Here is an 18,275-nt window from a genome sequence, read left to right as displayed (position 1 = left end):
GCTTACAGGGAAGTAGAGTGAACCAAGGGGTGGGGGGTTTCATCAAGGAAAAACAAACAGAACTTTCACACCGTAGCCTGGCCAGTCATGAAACTGGTTTTCAAAGCTTCTCTAATGCGTACCGCGCCCTCCTGTGCTCTTCTAACCGCCCTGGTGTCTGGCTGCGTGTAACCAGCAGCCAGGCGATTTGCCTCAACCTCCCACCCTGCCATAAACGTCTCCCCCTTACTCTCACAGATATTGTGGAGCACACAGCAAGCAGTAATAACAGTGGGAATACTGGTTTCGCTGAGGTCTAAGCGAGTCAGTAAACTGCGCCAGCGCGCCTTTAAACGTCCAAATGCACATTCTACCACCATTCTGCACTTGCTCAGCCTGTAGTTGAACAATTCCTGACTACTGTCCAGGCTGCCTGTGTACGGCTTCATGAGCCATGGCATTAAGGGGTAGGCTGGGTCCCCAAGGATACATATAGGCATTTCAACATCCCCAACAGTTATTTTCTGGTCTGGGAATAAAGTCCCTTCCTGCAGCTTTTGAAACAGACCAGAGTTCCTGAAGATGCGAGCGTCATGCACCTCTCCCGGCCATCCCACGTTGATGTTCGTGAAACGTCCCTTGTGATCCACCAGAGCTTGCAGCACTATCGAAAAGTACCCCTTGCGGTTTATGTACTCGGCGGCTTGGTGCTCCGGTGCCAAGATAGGGATATGGGTTCCGTCTATAGCCCCACCACAGTTAGGGAATCCCATTGCAGCAAAGCCATCCACTATGACCTGCACATTTCCCAGGGTCACTACCCTTGATATCAGCAGATCTTTGATTGCGTGGGCTACTTGCATCACAGCAGCCCCCACAGTAGATTTGCCCACTCCAAATTGATTCCCAACTGACCGGTAGCTGTCTGGCATTGCAAGCTTCCACAGGGCTATCGCCACTCGCTTCTCAACTGTGAGGGCTGCTCTCATCTTGGTATTCATGCGCCTCAGGGCAGGGGAAAGCAAGTCACAAAGTTCCATGAAAGTGCCCTTATGCATGCGAAAGTTTCGCAGCCACTGGGAATCGTCCCAGACCTGCAACACTATGCGGTCCCACCAGTCTGTGCTTGTTTCCCGAGCCCAGAATCGGCATTCCACAGCATGAACCTGCCCCATTAGCACCATGATGCATGCATTGGCAGGGCCCATGCTTTCAGAGAAATCTGTATCCATGTCCTGATCACTCACGTGACCGCGCTGACGTCGCCTCCTCTCCCGGTATCGCTTTGCCAGGTTCCGGTGCTGCATATACTGCTGGATAATGCGTGTGGTGTTTAATGTGCTCCTAATTGCCAAAGTGAGCTGAGCGGCCTCCATGCTTGCCTTGGTATGGCGTCCGCACAGAAAAAAGGCGCGGAACGATTGTCTGCCGTTGCTTTCACGGAGGGAGGGAGGGAACGGGGGCCTGACGATATGTACCCAGAACCATTCGCGACAATGTTTTAGCCCCATCAGGCATTGGGATCTCAACCCAGAATTCCAATGGGCAGCGGAGACTGCGGGAACTGTGGGATAGCTACCCACAGTGCAACACTCCGGAAGTCGACTCTAGCCTCGGTACTGTGGAAGCGCTCCGCTGAGTTAATGCACTTAATGCACTTAGAGCATTTTCTGTGGGGACACACACACTCGAATATATAAAATCTATTTCTAAAAAACCGACTTCTATAAATTCGACTTTATTCCGTAGTGTAGACATACCCTGAGATAACATTGGCAGTTTGAAGGATGCAGCCAGAAGTGGCATATATTATGTCCGCATTTCTTGACTAAAGAAGTGAACTCATCTTTTGCAAAGTAAGTTTGTAATTTAGATATTTTATCAGATCTTGGTCTGCTTCTGAATACTCAGAGAGCAGCACTGGCCAAAAATATATTTTTTCCATCTGTAGCTGGAAAGGACATGGTGATCATTTCTTTTGTATAAGTACACCTTGGTGCCATCACCTACTATATGTCTTTATCACATCGAGATAACTGTAAATGGGTCTGTACATTGAAACTATTCAGATATTAAGTGGGTCCAATTGTATTATAGAGAGCATATGACACCTGTGCTTCACATCTGTGCCAACTGCTGATTATTTTCTGGGTGGCGAGCAAGGTGTTATATCTTATAAAGGCAGTAAGTGATTTGTAACATTGTTATATGAAGGCTCACCTGATGTGAAACTACTGCAATTGACAGTAGTAGGGATGACTGTACCAACTACCCTCAGTTTAATAAGAAAGGACATGCTGGCAGAGGTTTCTCGTGAGATGCCTTCAAGCTTTGGAACTCAGTTCCTTCCCCACCATTGACAGGTTTCAGAGTAACAGCCGTGTTAGTCTGTATTCGCAAAAAGAAAAGGAGTACTTGTGGCACCTTAGAGACTAACCAATTTATTTGAGCATAAGCTTTCGTGAGCTACAGCTCACTTCATCGGATGCATACTATGGAAAGTGTAGAAGATCTTTTATACACACAAAGCATGAAAAAATACCTCCCCCCACCCCACTCTCCTGCTGGTCATTGCTTATCTAAAGTGATCACTCTCCTTACAATGCGTATGATAATCAAGGTGGGCCATTTCCAGCACAAATCCAGGGTTTAACAAGAACGTCGGGGGGGGGGGGGGGGGAGAGAGGAAAAAATAAGGGGAAATAGGTTACCTTGCATAATGACTTAGCCACTCCCAGTCTCTATTCAAGCTAATTGTATCCAATTTGCAAATGAATTCCAATTCAACAGTTTCTCGCTGGAGTCTGGATTTGAAGTTTTTTTGTTGTAATATCGCAACTTTCATGTCTGTAATCGCGTGACCAGAGAGATTGAAGTGTTCTCCGACTGGTTTATGAATGTTATAATTCTTGACATCTGATTTGTGTCCATTTATTCTTTTACGTAGAGACTGTCCAGTTTGACCAATGTACATGGCAGAGGGGCATTGTGGCACATGATGGCATATATCACATTGGTGGATGTGCAGGTGAACGAGCCTCTGATAGTGTGGCTGATGTTATTAGGCCCTGTGATGGTGTCCCCTGAATAGATATGTGGTCACAGTTGGCAACGGGCTTTGTTGCAAGGATAGGTTCCTGGGTTAGTGGTTCTGTTGTGTGGTATGTGGTTGCTGGTGAGTATTTGCTTCAGGTTGGGGGGCTCTCTGTAGGCAAGGACTGGCCTGTCTCTCAAGATTTGTGAGAGTGTTGGGTCATCCTTCACGATAGGTTGTAGATCCTTAATAATGCGTTGGAGGGGTTTTAGTTGGTTGCTGAAGGTGACGGCTAGTGGCGTTCTGTTATTTTCTTTGTTAGGCCTGTCCTGTAGTAGGTGACTTCTGGGAACTCTTCTGGCTCTATCAATCTGTTTCTTCACTTCTGCAGGTGGGTATTGTAGTTGTAAGAATGCTTGATAGAGATCTTGTAGGTGTTTGTCTCTGTCTGAGGGGCTAGAGCAAATGTGGTTGTATCTCAGAGCTTGGCTGTAGACGATGGATCGTGTGGTGTGGTCAGGGTGAAAGCTGGAGGCATGTAGGTAGGAATAGCGGTCAGTACGTTTCCGGTATAGGGTGGTGTTTATGTGACCATTGTTTATTAGCACTGTAGTGTCCAGGAAGTGGATCTCTTGTGTGGACTGGACCAGGCTGAGGTTGATGGCAACCACATACCACACAACAGAACCACTAACCCAGGAACCTATCCTTGCAACAAAGCCCGTTGCCAACTGTGACCACATATCTATTCAGGGGACACCATCACAGGGCCTAATAACATCAGCCACACTATCAGAGGCTCGTTCACCTGCACATCCACCAATGTGATATATGCCATCATGTGCCACAATGCCCCTCTGCCATGTACATTGGTCAAACTGGACAGTCTCTACGTAAAAGAATAAATGGACACAAATCAGATGTCAAGAATTATAACATTCATAAACCAGTCGGAGAACACTTCAATCTCTCTGGTCACGCGATTACAGACATGAAAGTTGCGATATTACAACAAAAAAACTTCAAATCCAGACTCCAGCGAGAAACTGTTGAATTGGAATTCATTTGCAAATTGGATACAATTAGCTTGAATAGAGACTGGGAGTGGCTAAGTCATTATGCAAGGTAACCTATTTCCCCTTATTTTTTCCTCTCCCCCCCCCCCTCCGACGTTCTTGTTAAACCCTGGATTTGTGCTGGAAATGGCCCACCTTGATTATTGTAAACATTGTAAGGCGGGTGGTCACTTTAGATAAGCTATGACCAGCAGGAGAGTGGGGTGGGGGGAGGTATTTTTTCATGCTTTGTGTGTATAAAAGATCTTCTACACTTTCCATAGTATGCATCCGATGAAGTGAGCTGTAGCTCACAAAAGCTTATGCTCAAATAAACTGGTTAGTCTCTAAGGTGCCACAAGTACTCCTTTTCTTTTTCCCCACCATTCTGTGCTCAAACACCCATTCTCTCCCCACCCAGCTTGCCTGAGTCCATATTAGTCAGTCATCTGGGCATGCTGCAAAGCACACCTTATTTTCCCCAGGTATGAAAAGGCTCAATCCTGCAAGGTGTTGAGCACCCCTGTGACAGTCTCCTGGAACTGTGTGGACCCTAAGCACCCATGTATTCACACCTACACATTACTGCAATGATGTTTGCACAAAATATGCCTTGTGAGGCATCATTTGAAAACTAATAGTACGCTGGTCATTAATATCATTGTAAAATGCATGCTAAAGTTATTTGTGAAGTTATGAATTCCCTCTATATAATGTTACTAGAACATGTTTAAGATGACAGCCTAACCTAGATAAAGGTAATAAACAGGTCTGTTCTAGACAAAGGAATGTGGGTTTACCTCAATTTACATATTAGCTATAAACAAAGCTATCAAACAAACCAGCAAGGGCTATCTCGAGCCTGAACTTGAGAGAGAGAGGAAAAAATGAGAATTAAAATGGCTCTTGCACCCCAAAGAGACACAGGAGACTGAATCCCCAGGAGACCTTCCTAACTCTGAGAACGAAGACAATTATTTAGGAATATAAGGAACCTAAAGCAATAAGGGAAACCATCACCTCGTACTTCTGTGAAAGGTCCTGGCTGAGAAACAGTCAGGCATGCTGGACAAAGAATAATTGCTGACAGAAACCATCTTAAGCAAAGACTGTACCTTGCTAGATTAAGTTTTAGACTGTTAGACCCATGTTTTCACTTTTATCTGCTTGTAACCATCTCTACCTTTATTTCTTTTACTTGGCATCACTTAAACTATGTCCCATTTAATAAACTTGTTTTATTTTAATCTACACCATTCTAGTATTGTGTTTGAATTGAAGTAATTGTTAATGTCAGTTAATATGGCAAGCTGCAGGGTACTGACTCTTTAAAGAAGTAAACAAACCTTTTAAAAAGCACTGTAATAGAGGCTCAAACTAAATATATACCCCAAATTAAAAAAAACAAAAACAAAAACAAAACAGCAAGAGGACCAAAAAAATGTCACCATGACTAAACAACGGAGTAAAAGAAATGGTTAGAGACTAAAGAAGACATCCGTTAAAAACTGGAAGTCAAATCCTACTGAGAAAAACAGAAAGGAGCATAAACTCTGGCAAGTAAAGTGTAAAAATATAGTTAGGCCAAAAAAAAATTTTTTTTTTTTTTTTTAAAGAGCAACTAGCGAAAGACAAAAACTAAACAGCAAATTTTTCTTTAAGTACATTGGAAACAGGAAGTCCACAAAACAATCAGTGGCACAACTGGACTATCCAGATATTAAAGGAGCACTCAAGGACGATAAGACCATTGCGAAGAAGCTAAATGCATTTTTAAATTGATCTTCACTGCAGAGGATGTGAGGGAGATTCCCACACCAGAGTCATTCCTTTTAGGTGACAAATCTGAGGAACTGAGGTGTCACCAGCACCAGATGGTATTGACCCAAGAGTTCTGAAGCAACTCAAACATGAAATTGCAGAACTACTAACTGTGCTATGCAACTTATTGCTTAAATCATCCTTGGTACCAGATGACTGAAGGGTAGCTAATGTAATGGCCAATTTAAAAAAAAAAGGCTCCAGAGGCCATCCTGGCAATTACAGGCCAGCAAGCCTAACCTCACTACCAGGAAAACTGATTGAAACTATAGCAGAGAACAGAATTATCAGACACATAGATGAACAAATACGCTGGGGAAGAGTCAACACAACTTCTGTAAAGGGAAATCATGCTTCACCAATCTATTACAATTCTTTGAGGGAGGTCAACAAACATATGGACATGGTTGATCCAGTGGATATAGCGTACTTGGACTTTCAGAAAACCTTTGACAAGGTCCCTCACCAAAGGCTCTTAAGCAAAGTAAGCAGTTTCAGGATGAGAGGCGGTCTTCTCAGGGATCAGTAACTGGTTAAACAACAGGAAACAAAGTTTAGGAATAAATTGTCAGTTTTCACAGTGGAGAGAGATAAAGAGTGGGGTCCCACAAGGATCTGCACTGGGACCATTGCGGTTCAACATATTCATAAATTATATGGAAAAGGGGTAGACAGTGAGGTGGAAAAGTTTGCCGATGAAACAAAATTACTCAAAGTAGTTAAATCCAATGCTGATTGAAGAGTTACAAAGGGGTCTCACAAAACGGTGACTGGGCAACAAAATGGCAGATGAAAGTCAATGTTGATAAATGCAAAGTAATGCACATTGGAAAACATAATCCCACTCTATGTGCAAAATTATGGGGTCTAAATTAGCTGTTACCACTCAAGAGGGAGATCTTAGAATGATTGTGGCTAGTTCTCTGAAAACGTCTGCTCAATGTGCAGTGGCAGTCAAAAAAGCGAACAGAATGTTGGGAACCCTTAGGAGAGGAATAGAAAATAAAACAGAAAATATTGTAATGCCACTACATAAATCCATGATATACCCACACCTTGAATACTGGTTGCAGTTCTGGTCAAAAAACCCACCTCAAAAAAGATATTAGAATTGGAAAAAGTACAGAGAAGGGCAACAAAAACTAAAAAAAAAAAACCTAACAAAACATAGTGAAACCTTCACATTACCTCAATTCTATCCCCAGAGCTGTGGGATTAAAGATAGGCTTTGCAGAGCACCCAGAAGATTAATAGATCCAGGCTTTAAAGAGAAGAGAACTAATTCCAAACTCCTTTTGGAGCTCCCCAAACTCTGCAGCTGCCTCTTTTTATTGGCACATTGCCCTAAGTAGCTATACATCACCTAAATCCCTGAACTGATTTGCTATTGGTTCTCAGAACTCACCACCCCTTGATACATTCACAGACTTGGCAGCTTCAACTTATTTCATCTGACTGAAAAAAAAAGAAAAAGAAAAAGAAAAAGTCATGGTCTCTAAATTATTTCACTTCACTGTAGTAATGCCACAACGTTCCTCATCATGTCAGTGTTCTGTGCCTTAGTTTCCCCATTTGTAAAATGGGGGTAGTGATGCAGGTAGACCAGGTGCTAGCTCCTGCCAAGGCCTCTAGGCATCACTTGAATATTTAAAAAGGCACAGCTGGAAACCAGTTTGGATCATCTGTGTGTTAGGATTAGTAAAATAGCTATTTGGTTTATAAAAATATGCTTAGTGTTTGGTTTATAAAAATATGCTTAGTGTTTGGTCTGTAAAATGCATTAATCTCACTTATAATATCTGCATCCTGTGTTATAAGGTAATATTTAAGTGTTTGCTCTGTAATTGTAAAAGTGTTTGCTCAAACTGTAACACAAACACACACACACCCAGTCAGGAGAAAAGCATTAGCAAGTGTTACATACTAGTTTGTCACAGGAAGCGTTATCTCCTGCCCAACAAAAGATGGCCCATAGACACCAGACAAATCATTGTAGAACATCAGAGGACAAAAGACTTGGTGGTCTGCTGCTTCTCCTCTTCATGGGTGTGGATGTGCACAAGGACTCATCCCATCAGCTTGAACTCTGGGGGAAGGGAATAAAAATCCCTGACAGAAAGAAACTGGATCTCTGTGGTTGCTTGGGAAGGCCTAAGCAAGGGAACCCCTAGACTGGATTAGCCCTAGAGGACATATAGGGCTTGCATATTACAGCAGCCTCTATTACCTTTTGGAACCTAAGATGGTAACTCATTTGTATGTGTATGTTTAGCAGTTATAACCTTCTAAATAACTAATTTATTTTCCTTAGTTAATAAATCTTTAGTTAATCTATTATAAGATTAACTACAAGTATTTTCTTTGGTGTGAGATCTAAGGTCCAACTGATACTCCTGGGGAAATTCTGCGCCACTGCGCCATGCAGAATTTTGCAGAAATTATTTTTTTTGCACACAATTTCCTCCCCCCACCCCCTAGAAATGGGCTGCAGTGCTGCTGGCCACCACAAGAGGCTGCTGGACCTGGCAGAGGCCAGCTCACACATAGAAGACACTGCAGGGAATGGGGGGAATAGAGAGTTCCCAGCAACTGCAGTTCCCCAAAAACCCTGAGGGAAGATGACAGCAGTGTGCACGAAACTCCACACAAGCCTGTGATGGAGCAGCAGGCTATTTCTCCCTCTGGATCCCTGGGCTCTGGAGGGGTAGGGGGGCAGTTATCTGAACTGGGGGGAGGAGGTGCGGGCATCTAGTTTGGGGAGGCCCACAGCTGGGCTCTGGGGGGAAGAGGGTTTGGGTATATTGGCTGGGGAGGGGGCATGGCTGGGCTCTGGGGGGGGGGAGGGGTTGTGGGTGTCTGGCTTCCCGGCTGGACTCTGGGGGTAGGAGGGGGCAGAGAAACAAGAACTGGGTTGTCATAGGGTTGTCAACCCTAACTCTCTACTCCTGGGGCAATTTTTCTACGTGTTTGTGTTGTTACAGAAATACTTGCTGCCAGGTATTTTGAAATAAATTACCAAAATAATTGGAACTGGCCTGATTATGCAGTGTTATTTTGACAAATAAAATTTGTCAATTTAATTTTTTGGCGCAGAAGTCCCCCAGGAGTAAAGTGACTAGAGTAAGTGACCTGTCCTTTGGGACAGGGAGAAATCTGAAAATTGTTGTCATTTTTGGTGTATGGCACCATCTATCACAAAGACAAGCTTGCCTGGGCAAAATGGATAGGAGTGTCTGTGACTCCATGTTGAGGCTGTTGTAGTGCCGGAGGAATTCACACCTAATACCTGGTTGGTGAAATCTAATTACAGAACTCACAACCAATTTGGAGTGTGTGCCCTTCTCCTTAACAGTCTGCCCTGAGGGTGGTGCTCATGCTCCTGAGCCATTCCAGACAGCTTGACACTGGCATAGCCTTGGCAGGATTCATATGCCACACGTCAACTGGGTTTATAGATCATAACCCAGCACTGTTAAAAGTTTAAACTTGACATTGAGAGTTTTTAAAGGCTAAAGAAGAGACACAGTGATTGAACTCAGTCACAGGATGGTCTTGATAGAAGAGACTTGAACAGTTATGTAAAGAGAGGGGAATATCCCACAAAAAGTAAATCCCAGTTCAGGTGCTAGGAGCTTTTCTCATAACTTTTGACCCGGCGTCCAAGGACCCGCCTGCCTCAGACACCGCAGAGGCAGGCACCACAGAGGAAAACAGGCCTGAGTTCATCACCTGGCAGCCCAGGAAGAACATGAGCACCAGAGACAGATAGCAGAACTGCGGATCAGGGAGACCGAGGCAGCCCAGGACACAGTCAAGACCAACAAGGAGAGAGCCTACCAAAGGCACAAGGCCAATGAAGAAGTTGAGGAGAAAGCAGAACAAAGAGGCATGGATCAACTGGAAGCTGAGAACAGGGCATACACGAGGCAGCTGGAAGTTCATGGAATGGCAAAAGCAGCTTCCCCAGCCAGTGCGTACATCCTCCACTACACAAGGGAGTGGGAAAATGTTTTCCCAATTTATAAAGAAACTGACTGTATAGAAGAGTATATCTGTCCACATCACAGGGCTTGTCTACACTTACATTTCATAGCGCTCTAACTTGCTGGCTCAGGGGTGTGAAAAATCACTCCCCTGAGCGCAGCAAGTCTGAGCACTTTAAAGCAACCGTGTAGACAAGCTCCGAGAACTCGGAGCTAATCCCCCCATGGAGGTGGGATTACCAGGGGTGCTGGGAGAGCTCTCTGCCAGCACTCACGCGTGATCACACTCGCAATTCAGAGCGCTGCCAAAGGAGCATTCCCACGACAGCGCTTTGAAGTTTCCAGTGTAGCCATGCCCTGAGTGACAATGTAGGATGCACTATATCGCATTGGATAAGCAGATGCCTATTCTCCTAACAGATTAACTGGGAAAGCCAGACAGCTTGACAGGAGTAATACTACTTACTTCCTTTGGAAAGTGCTTTGAGATTGAGGGCAGGTCTACACTACAGTGGGGATCAACGTTCTGAGATCGATCCACCAGTGGTCGATTTAGCGGGTCTAGTAGACCCACCAAATTGATTGCAGATCGCTCTCCAGTCGACCCCTGTACTCTACCCCAGACGAGAAGAGTAAGGTAAGTTGATGGGAGATTTTCTCCTATCGACCCCCGCGGTGTAGACCCCATGGTAACTCAACCTAAGGTATGTAGCTGGAGTTGCGTAGCGTAGGTTGACTTACCGCAGTAATGTAGACATAGCCCTAGAGATGAAAAGTACCACATAAAAGTACCAAGGTGGATACGATCATTACTGATACTTTTTTTGTCTCAAGAATTTATTCAGCCCAGGACATTTATGAACAGGAAGTACCCTCATCTAAATTTGCATCTGATATCTAGGCAAGACAAGTGAATCGTGTGAGAAAAAACAAGTAACATTTAACAACTGTAATAATACATAAATACATCTAGAAGAAGAAGAAGATTCATTTAAGTACCATGCCGAGGTCCATGATTTATGCACTGAATCAGGACAGTAACCCAGATCTGTGATTTAATATGGCCACTGAGATTCTTGTGGTTGAATTATGTAGTTAGCTGCTTCTTTGTAATTATTTCAACAATATTAAATAATAAACGGTGTGGTCCTTTTTACTGATTCCAGCTCCTCATGACTGACAGCACTTTCAAAAGCAGCTCCCCCTGTAACTCAGTCAAGAATTCAGTGCTTCGTTCACGCCTGGAACAGCTTTGCCTTTCTTGAAAAATATCAGAAAGGCAAGGAATGATGCATGGCCCCAGGAAACCAACATTCTGCTGCAGACTGATCAACCAGCCAACTCAACACTACAACCAACAAAGACCCAAGAAGAGGCAGAAATGGATACCCTGAAAAGCTGTGCTGAAAGTGACAAGACCTCAACCCTGCAAGTACCAGGTATAACATTGGGCAAGAGGCTACAGTCTGTTGAAGGGTACTGGGAGGAGAGAGGGTGGGAAGCTAGTTCAAGTGACCCATTTAATTAATGGACAACTGCCTGCCAGAGAGGAACAAAGGAAGGTGACATTCCAAACCCACACACAAAAGTAGTAGAAAGCAACAAAACAAAAAGTTCAAAATACACTTTGCACCAAAAAACAAGAATAATTTAACAGTTGAGATATTGTAGGTGAACGTGACAGAGCTCACTTTTCTTCCTCTATTACCTGGGAGCAATGCAGGTTAAAAATAGAGGATATACTGGCCGAGTTAAAGTGCCTTTTTGATTTACACTTTTTTGGCTCTCTGTGTGCTGTTTCAATATAACCCCTGGCTATCACACGGCTGAGTGTATATTAGTCCAAGATACATTACATAAAACTGTATTTAGATAGATCGGAACATTGTGTAATAAGAGCAAGTTTATTTAGTGGGGGAGAGGAGGGAGAAAGAGGGAGACCTGAGCATCCATCTTTCTGAATAAGTCAGTGCAGCTCCATTTTACAAAGGAAGCTGGAATACCTATATGGGAATTAGCGGTTATGGCCCAATCCTGCTCCCAGTTACATCAATGACAAAACTCCCATGGATTCACCTGAGAAAACTTGAGCCAGGGTGAAATGATGCTTTGTTGTCTGCGTGTTTTCCCCATTCCTTTGTAATAAACCAAAACTGAAGAGGCATCCTGACTTTTAGAAAATGCTATAATTGTAATTATATAGTATTACAGCTTAGTGGGAAAGATCTGCCAAGTTTTAAGAAGCAAACACACCAAAAATAAAAACTATACTTAAAAAACCCTCTGAAGTCTGTTAAAGTTGTTTTTTTTTTAATTAAAAAAGACAGCAGGGACCGCAGCTGTTTATTTATCCATTAAAATCGATTTACCCTATGTGCTAAATTGTTCCAAGGAATGCATTTTTTAAAACACGGCTATAGCCTACAGGATAAAGGAGTAATGCTCTCTGCTGTTTTTATTGTCAACGTCACAATAAGTTTCAAAAGATTCTCAGCATTTTAATAAGGTTTTATACACACACAGACACAGTATTTTAGGATTGCTATCTCCCTGCTTTAGGCATAAGAACAGTGGTTCTCAACCTTTCCAGACTACTGAACCCCTTTCAGGAGTCTGATTTGTCTTGCATATCCCCAAGTTTCACTTCACTTGCTTGCTTACTGTCAAGGTTCCTTCCCCACTCTGAACTCTGGGATACAGATGTGGGGGACCTGCATGAAAGACCCCCTAAGCTTATTTTTATGAGCTTAGGTTAAAAACTTCCCCAAGGTACAAACTTTGCCTTGTCCTTGAATTGTATGCTGCCACCACCAAGCGTGTTAAACAAAGAACAGGGAAAGAGCCCACTTGGAGACGTCTTCCCCGAAAACATCCCCCCAAGTCCTACACACCCTTTCCTGGGGAAGGCTTGATAAAAATCCTCACTAATTTGTACAAGTGAACACAGACCCAAACCCTTGGATCTAAAGAACAATGAAAAATCAATCAGGTTCTTAAAAGAAGAATTTTAATTAAAGAAAAGGTAAAAGAATCACCTCTGTAAAATCAGGATGGTAAATACCTTATAGGGTAATCAGATTCAAAACACAGAGAATCCCCCTAGGCAAAACCTTAAATTATAAAAAGACACAAAAACAGGAATATACATTCCATCCAGAACATTTTACCAGCCATTAAACAAAAGGAAATCTAACGCATTTCTAGCTAGATTACTTACTAATTAACAGAAGTTCTGAGACCGCATTCCTGATCTGTTCCCGGCAAAAGCATCACACAGACAGACAGACAAACCCTTTGTTTCCCGCCCCCTCCCGATTTGAAAGTATCTTGTCTCCTCATTGGTCAGGTGCCAGCGAGGTTATCTTAGCTTCTTAACCCTTTACAGGTGAAAGGGTTTTGCCTCTGGCCAGGAGGGATTTTATAGCACTGTATACAGAAAGGTGGTTACCCTTCCCTTTATTTTTATGACACTTACAAAAGTGTCCCAGCACACAATTACTGAAAAATTGCTTACATTCTCATTTTTACCATATAATTATAAAATAAATCAATTGGAATATAAATATCGTACTTACATTTCAGTGTATACTATATAGAGCTGTATAAACAAGTCATTGTCTGTATGAAATTTTAGTCTGTACTGACTTCACTTGTGCTTTTTATGTAGCCTGTTGTAAAACCAGGCAAATATAAGGATGAGTTGATGTGCCCCCTGGAAGACCTCTGCGTATCCCCAAGGGTATGTGTACCCCTGGTTGAGAACCACTGCCCAAGAGCAGTGGTTTTCAACCTTTTTTCATTTGTGGACCCCTAAAAAATTTCAGATGGAGGTGTGACCCCTTTGGAAATCTTAGACACAGTCTGCAGACCCCTGGCGATCCATGGACCACAGGTTGAAAACTACTGTCCTAGAACATATGCATAGCTCAGTCTCCAGTCATAACAGAAGATAATCTGTCCCCATCAAACACTGAATTTCAGATTTGCAGTTTTATATCACATAACACTAAATTCAGTGTGTGTGTTCATCTTTGCAGAGGGAATATGACAGATTTTTGACCCATTGTGCTTTTGAATTTTTCTGGGGTTTATTTGCTTGCTCTATATCTGGTTGATTTTTTCACACCATGTACACTTTGAGGGACATGCTGAAAAACTGAAATGCTTTCCAATAACTGATATGAGCCTGTGCTGGCTGCAAGAAAGAGCAACGAGATTGGTCATTTGATTACTGCATGTCTAGTTGTGGAAAGCAATGCAGCACAGTTAATCCAAACAGAGTTCCCATGTGAGAACTAATTTTTGCTGAGCTTTGGGGGTTTGAGATTAAGGGAACTCTCATGATGTAACATTTTTGTTTTATATCTCATGAGCTACAGTTGTTTACTAATATCAATGAATTGTATACAGATGGTACAAAAGACTTTTGCACCACTAATGTAAATAACAAACATATATTAAAAATTCATCATGTGTAAGGGCAAAGTTATACATATGCTATACATACGCTAATTAGCATATATGGAAATACTATCAGTTCATTGTAGCTTTAACTATAAACCATGTTTATGATTTACAGGATTACTTTATGCAATACAAAGCAAGCAGTATACATTTTTCCTTTCGATTAGAATGATTTCTATACCTAAAATGCATGTGTCCCCCTTTATTCCTTCACCAAGTACGTTGCCAAAAAGAAATACTTATATTTCACAGTGCATACCAGTTGTGTGATTCTCAAATCTGTGTTCCTCACTGCCACCCTCAACAGCTTTTGTTGTGTAATCTAAAACTGATCTACTTAGTATGCTGCATTGGTACAGGGGCAGCCTGTGTAATGACTTGAGGTTCTCTGTTCAGAAGTGTTTTCTTTTTGCTGTTTGCTAACAACCATGATACAACTGTAGAAAGGTTTTATTTTAAAATAGTCTTTTCATTAGCCCAATGGATTTGTAGTTCTTGAGAGATTAGTGCTAGCACTGAAAACTGTGAAGATTAGATGAGTATATCAGTAAAACAGCCACTGACTGTAGACCCCATGTCCTATTTCTTGTCCCTCAAGACTTTGTAATGTAGTAACAAAAATGCATTCAAACATAAACCTGAGACAGAAGTCTAGAATAATATTGGAGAAGATAGGAAAGAGAAGGAAAGGAAAAAAGCAGTTGGGTTTTAAATACATTAGTTCAAAGAGTACATCAGGATGCAAAGCATGGGATTTATTCAAGGCTAGCTGTCTAATGGGTTATTGATTGCTTTTGCTTCTGGATGTGTGGGTTCAAATGCTTCATGACAAGCCCAGTGTGCCAACCTATTTTTCAGGTTGTATATATGTATATGCATGTTCAAAACAGCCACAAAAATTGGCAATACTGACAGTTGTGTTTAGGAGAGGCCCAGAATTACATTAACAAGAGTTGTTGCAAGTTAAGGATTCAGGTTCAATGACACAGCTGGGTGTAACTTCTGACCAACACCTGCCGGTAATATATCTTGTTCATGCCAGTCCCATTAGAAAAACAAACCTGTAAAGAATCTGGCATTCAGGAAGTAGATAAGGGTTCAGAAGCATGTGACCCAGACACCAGCTAGTTGCCACCTGGCCTGCTTTCCTTCCTAGATGTCTGAGCACAAGTTTAAGTGGGGTGTCCCTCCTCCCCTGGGGGAAGGACTCCACAGTCAAACCCACCTTGCATATTTTGTCCTCCAGCTTCTATAGCCCCTCAGCCTATGCAGTTGTCAGGCGGGCTTGTGTTAATGAGCTTGGAGGCAAAGGTACTGGAACTAGGGGTGCTCTGGCACCCCCTGGCTTGAAGTGGTTTCCATCATTTTCAGTGTTTACAGTTTGGTTCAATAGCTCTAGGCACCCCCACTATACAAATTGTTCCAGCGCCCCTGCTCGGAGGGACAAATAAGCAATACTTAATTTGTAATGAAAGAGGTGTCAAGGCTCAAGCAATTAGGTGCTGGGGCTCAAGCAATTTTTTTACTTTCATAACTGAGGCAACAAGCCCACAGGGGCGAGGGCTATGAACGGCCAAGCCTAGAGGTGTGTGTGGGGGGGGCTCAGACCCGGCACAAATTAAGGACTGCTAATAAGCCAGGAGCCCTGGAGCAGAGCGGCCAGGGGCGCAGTGCGGGGGCGGCGCCGCGGGAGGGGGAGATGCCCGGGGGAGCCCCCCCTGCTCCTTACCTTGCTCACGACGTTCTGGACGAGGCCGGCTCTGATCCGGTACTGCCACTCGTGGCAGTGGCATTGGCTGGCGTTGTCTCCCGGCGGCGGGGTGGGCAGCGCCGGGGTCCCCAGCATCCCGCCTATGCCGCTCTGGCTGTGGTTCGCGGGGCCCCGGGTCAAGTGGCCCGTCCCGTTGCCCTGCCCGTCCGCCTCCAGGCACCAGAAGTCCGGCTGGTCCAGCAGGAAGGAGTCCGAGAACTGGCTGAAGCCGATGAAAAGGGCCGGGATCCAAGTGAGCAGCACCAGGGTCCTCTGGTACCCGCCGCCCAGCCCGCCCAGGAAAGGCAGCACCGAGCCATCGTAGTCCAGCAGCAGGGGGCTGCAGGAGCCGCCGGCAGGCGGCGGCGGCAGGGTCTGGATCTCCGCGGCCGCGGGGGGAGCCACCGCCGGCGCCGCTGCTGCTGCCGAGCCCGCCTCCCCGGCCGGCAGGGACCCGTTCTCCTCGGGCAGCTGCCGGCCTCCGCCGGCCGCTTCGCGTCGCCGGTCTATCGCCATCCGGGAGCCTCACATAGAGAGCCGAGGGGGCGGGATGGGGCCGGCCGCGCTCCGAGCCTGGGCGCTTCGAAGTGAGCGCGGAGCTGCCAACTGCGCCGCGGGCTCCGCACGCCCGGGGAAGGCGACCCGAGCCGCCCACGCAGCCGGGGACTCCCCCTGCCCTGCGCCTCAAGCCGCGCTCGGCCGAGACACCCCCGCCGCCGGCAGCCGCAACCGAGCCTGCCCCGCGCCGCCGCCGCCGCCCGGCCGCGTTGGGGAAGCCTCTGCAAAGCCGCCTCCGCTCCGCACGGCCGCGCCGCGGCTTCCCTGCCCCAGCACCCGCTACGGGTCCCGTGGGCAAGCCGGGGGCAGCGGCCCCGCAGGGCAGAGCTCACGGCACCGCCTGGCTGGCTCCTTCCAGCCCCTGGCCCCGCACATCTGGCTCCGCGCCCCGGGGGGCGTCCCCCCACCCCGGGGCCCGCCGGGCTGCGGGAGAAGCCCCGAGAGCCGCCGCTGCTGCCGGGCGAAGCTCGCCCCGCTGCGTGGCGGCGCCTCTTTCTCTCTCCCGAGGCTGCAGCTCGCCTCGGCTCCTGCTGCTGCACGTACCGGGGGAAAGGGGCGGGGAGCGCTCCCCACTCCCTTCCGAGTGCGCCTCTCTCGGCAGCCTCAACCTGCAGAGCCAGCCCCCAGCCCTCCCCCAGAGGTAAAGGTAACAGCACCTGCGCCCGGGCCCTCGGCGGCAGCCTGGCTCCCCCTGCAGGGAGCAGCTGGACGCAGCCCTTCCCCCACCCCAGGCACCTCCACCGGCAGCCGAGCTCAAGCCATGATCAGCAGAAGAGGGGGGAAATCCAGCGCGCTCACTGGCCACCCTGGCCAGATCCGCTGATCTCCTGCGCCGCCTGCTGCTCCGGCTCTCTGGGGCAGGGGGACCGAGCCGGCTAGGAAAGTGGAGGAGGATTTAGGAGCTTGCGCTGAACAGCAGCAGGGTTTGGCTCAGGCACAAGGCGGTGGATGTGGTGTCAGCCAGCAGCAGCAGGATGGCTCGATGTGTGTGTGTGGGGGGGGGGGGGGGGGCGTCAGCGAACGTAGCAGCTTTTGAAACAAGATCGACTCACACACACCTCTGATCGCTTTGGTTCCTCTCCTCCTCACTCTAGCTACCCCCAGTTTAAAGGAATCGGAGTGGGTCTTCGTGCTAGGCTTCCTTCTCCCGGAGTCTCTTCAGTTAAGCACCTCCCGCTAGGGTATCTCTTTTGGCTAGTGTTGAGATATCTGTCTGGTCTCTTAAAGCTGTTTAAATGTACTTAGGCAAATGGCTTATTCGCTGTGAGTTGGTAAAGAGATGCTTTTATCCCCTATGGGTTGGATATGACATTGTGTTAGTGTAAGGAGAATAAAACGGGGTAGAGTTAAAATGAATCCAGCCTAACAGCACCCCATTCAGGTGGCCAAGATAGTATCACTACTGCAGCAGAGGTAGTGCTGTATTTTACATCAACATATATATCCTTCGGGAAGATCACCAACATCCCTTAATAAATTATAACTGCTTTCACCCACCACTGGAATGCAGCCAGCGCTGGGGTAGGATGGAAACGCATTGCAACACTGTCTTGGATAACAGTTGTTACATTTGGCATATGTTCTTGTAAATGAGTTCTGTGAACTTGTTTACACAACACAAATTATACTTA

General features: G+C 45.7%; 1 protein-coding gene across 3 annotated transcripts in view; it reads right to left on the bottom strand.

Annotated features, from left to right (window-relative positions):
- The window catches only part of SLC22A23 (solute carrier family 22 member 23), a 183,796-nt gene extending 165,935 nt beyond the window's left edge, over positions 1–17,861 (bottom strand). Inside the window, exon 1 of one of the 3 annotated variants that reach the window (XM_048839751.2) lies at positions 17,703–17,861. Coding sequence is in view for 2 of the 3 variants with exons in the window: in XM_048839749.2 (XP_048695706.2) it covers positions 16,066–16,602 (537 nt within the window). In the remaining variant the exon portion in view is untranslated. Of the gene's footprint in view, positions 1–16,065; positions 17,644–17,702 lie in introns of those variants that run through there. The other 2 variants (XM_048839749.2, XM_048839750.2) reach the window with 2 other exon arrangements.
- Positions 17,862–18,275: the final 414 nt, after the last annotated feature.

Source organism: Caretta caretta, chromosome 2, assembly GCF_965140235.1.
Source record: "Caretta caretta isolate rCarCar2 chromosome 2, rCarCar1.hap1, whole genome shotgun sequence".
NCBI classification, from domain to species: domain Eukaryota; kingdom Metazoa; phylum Chordata; order Testudines; family Cheloniidae; genus Caretta; species Caretta caretta.
Note: the sequence above shows the minus strand (reverse complement) of the source record. Positions and strands in the feature narration are given on the sequence as shown.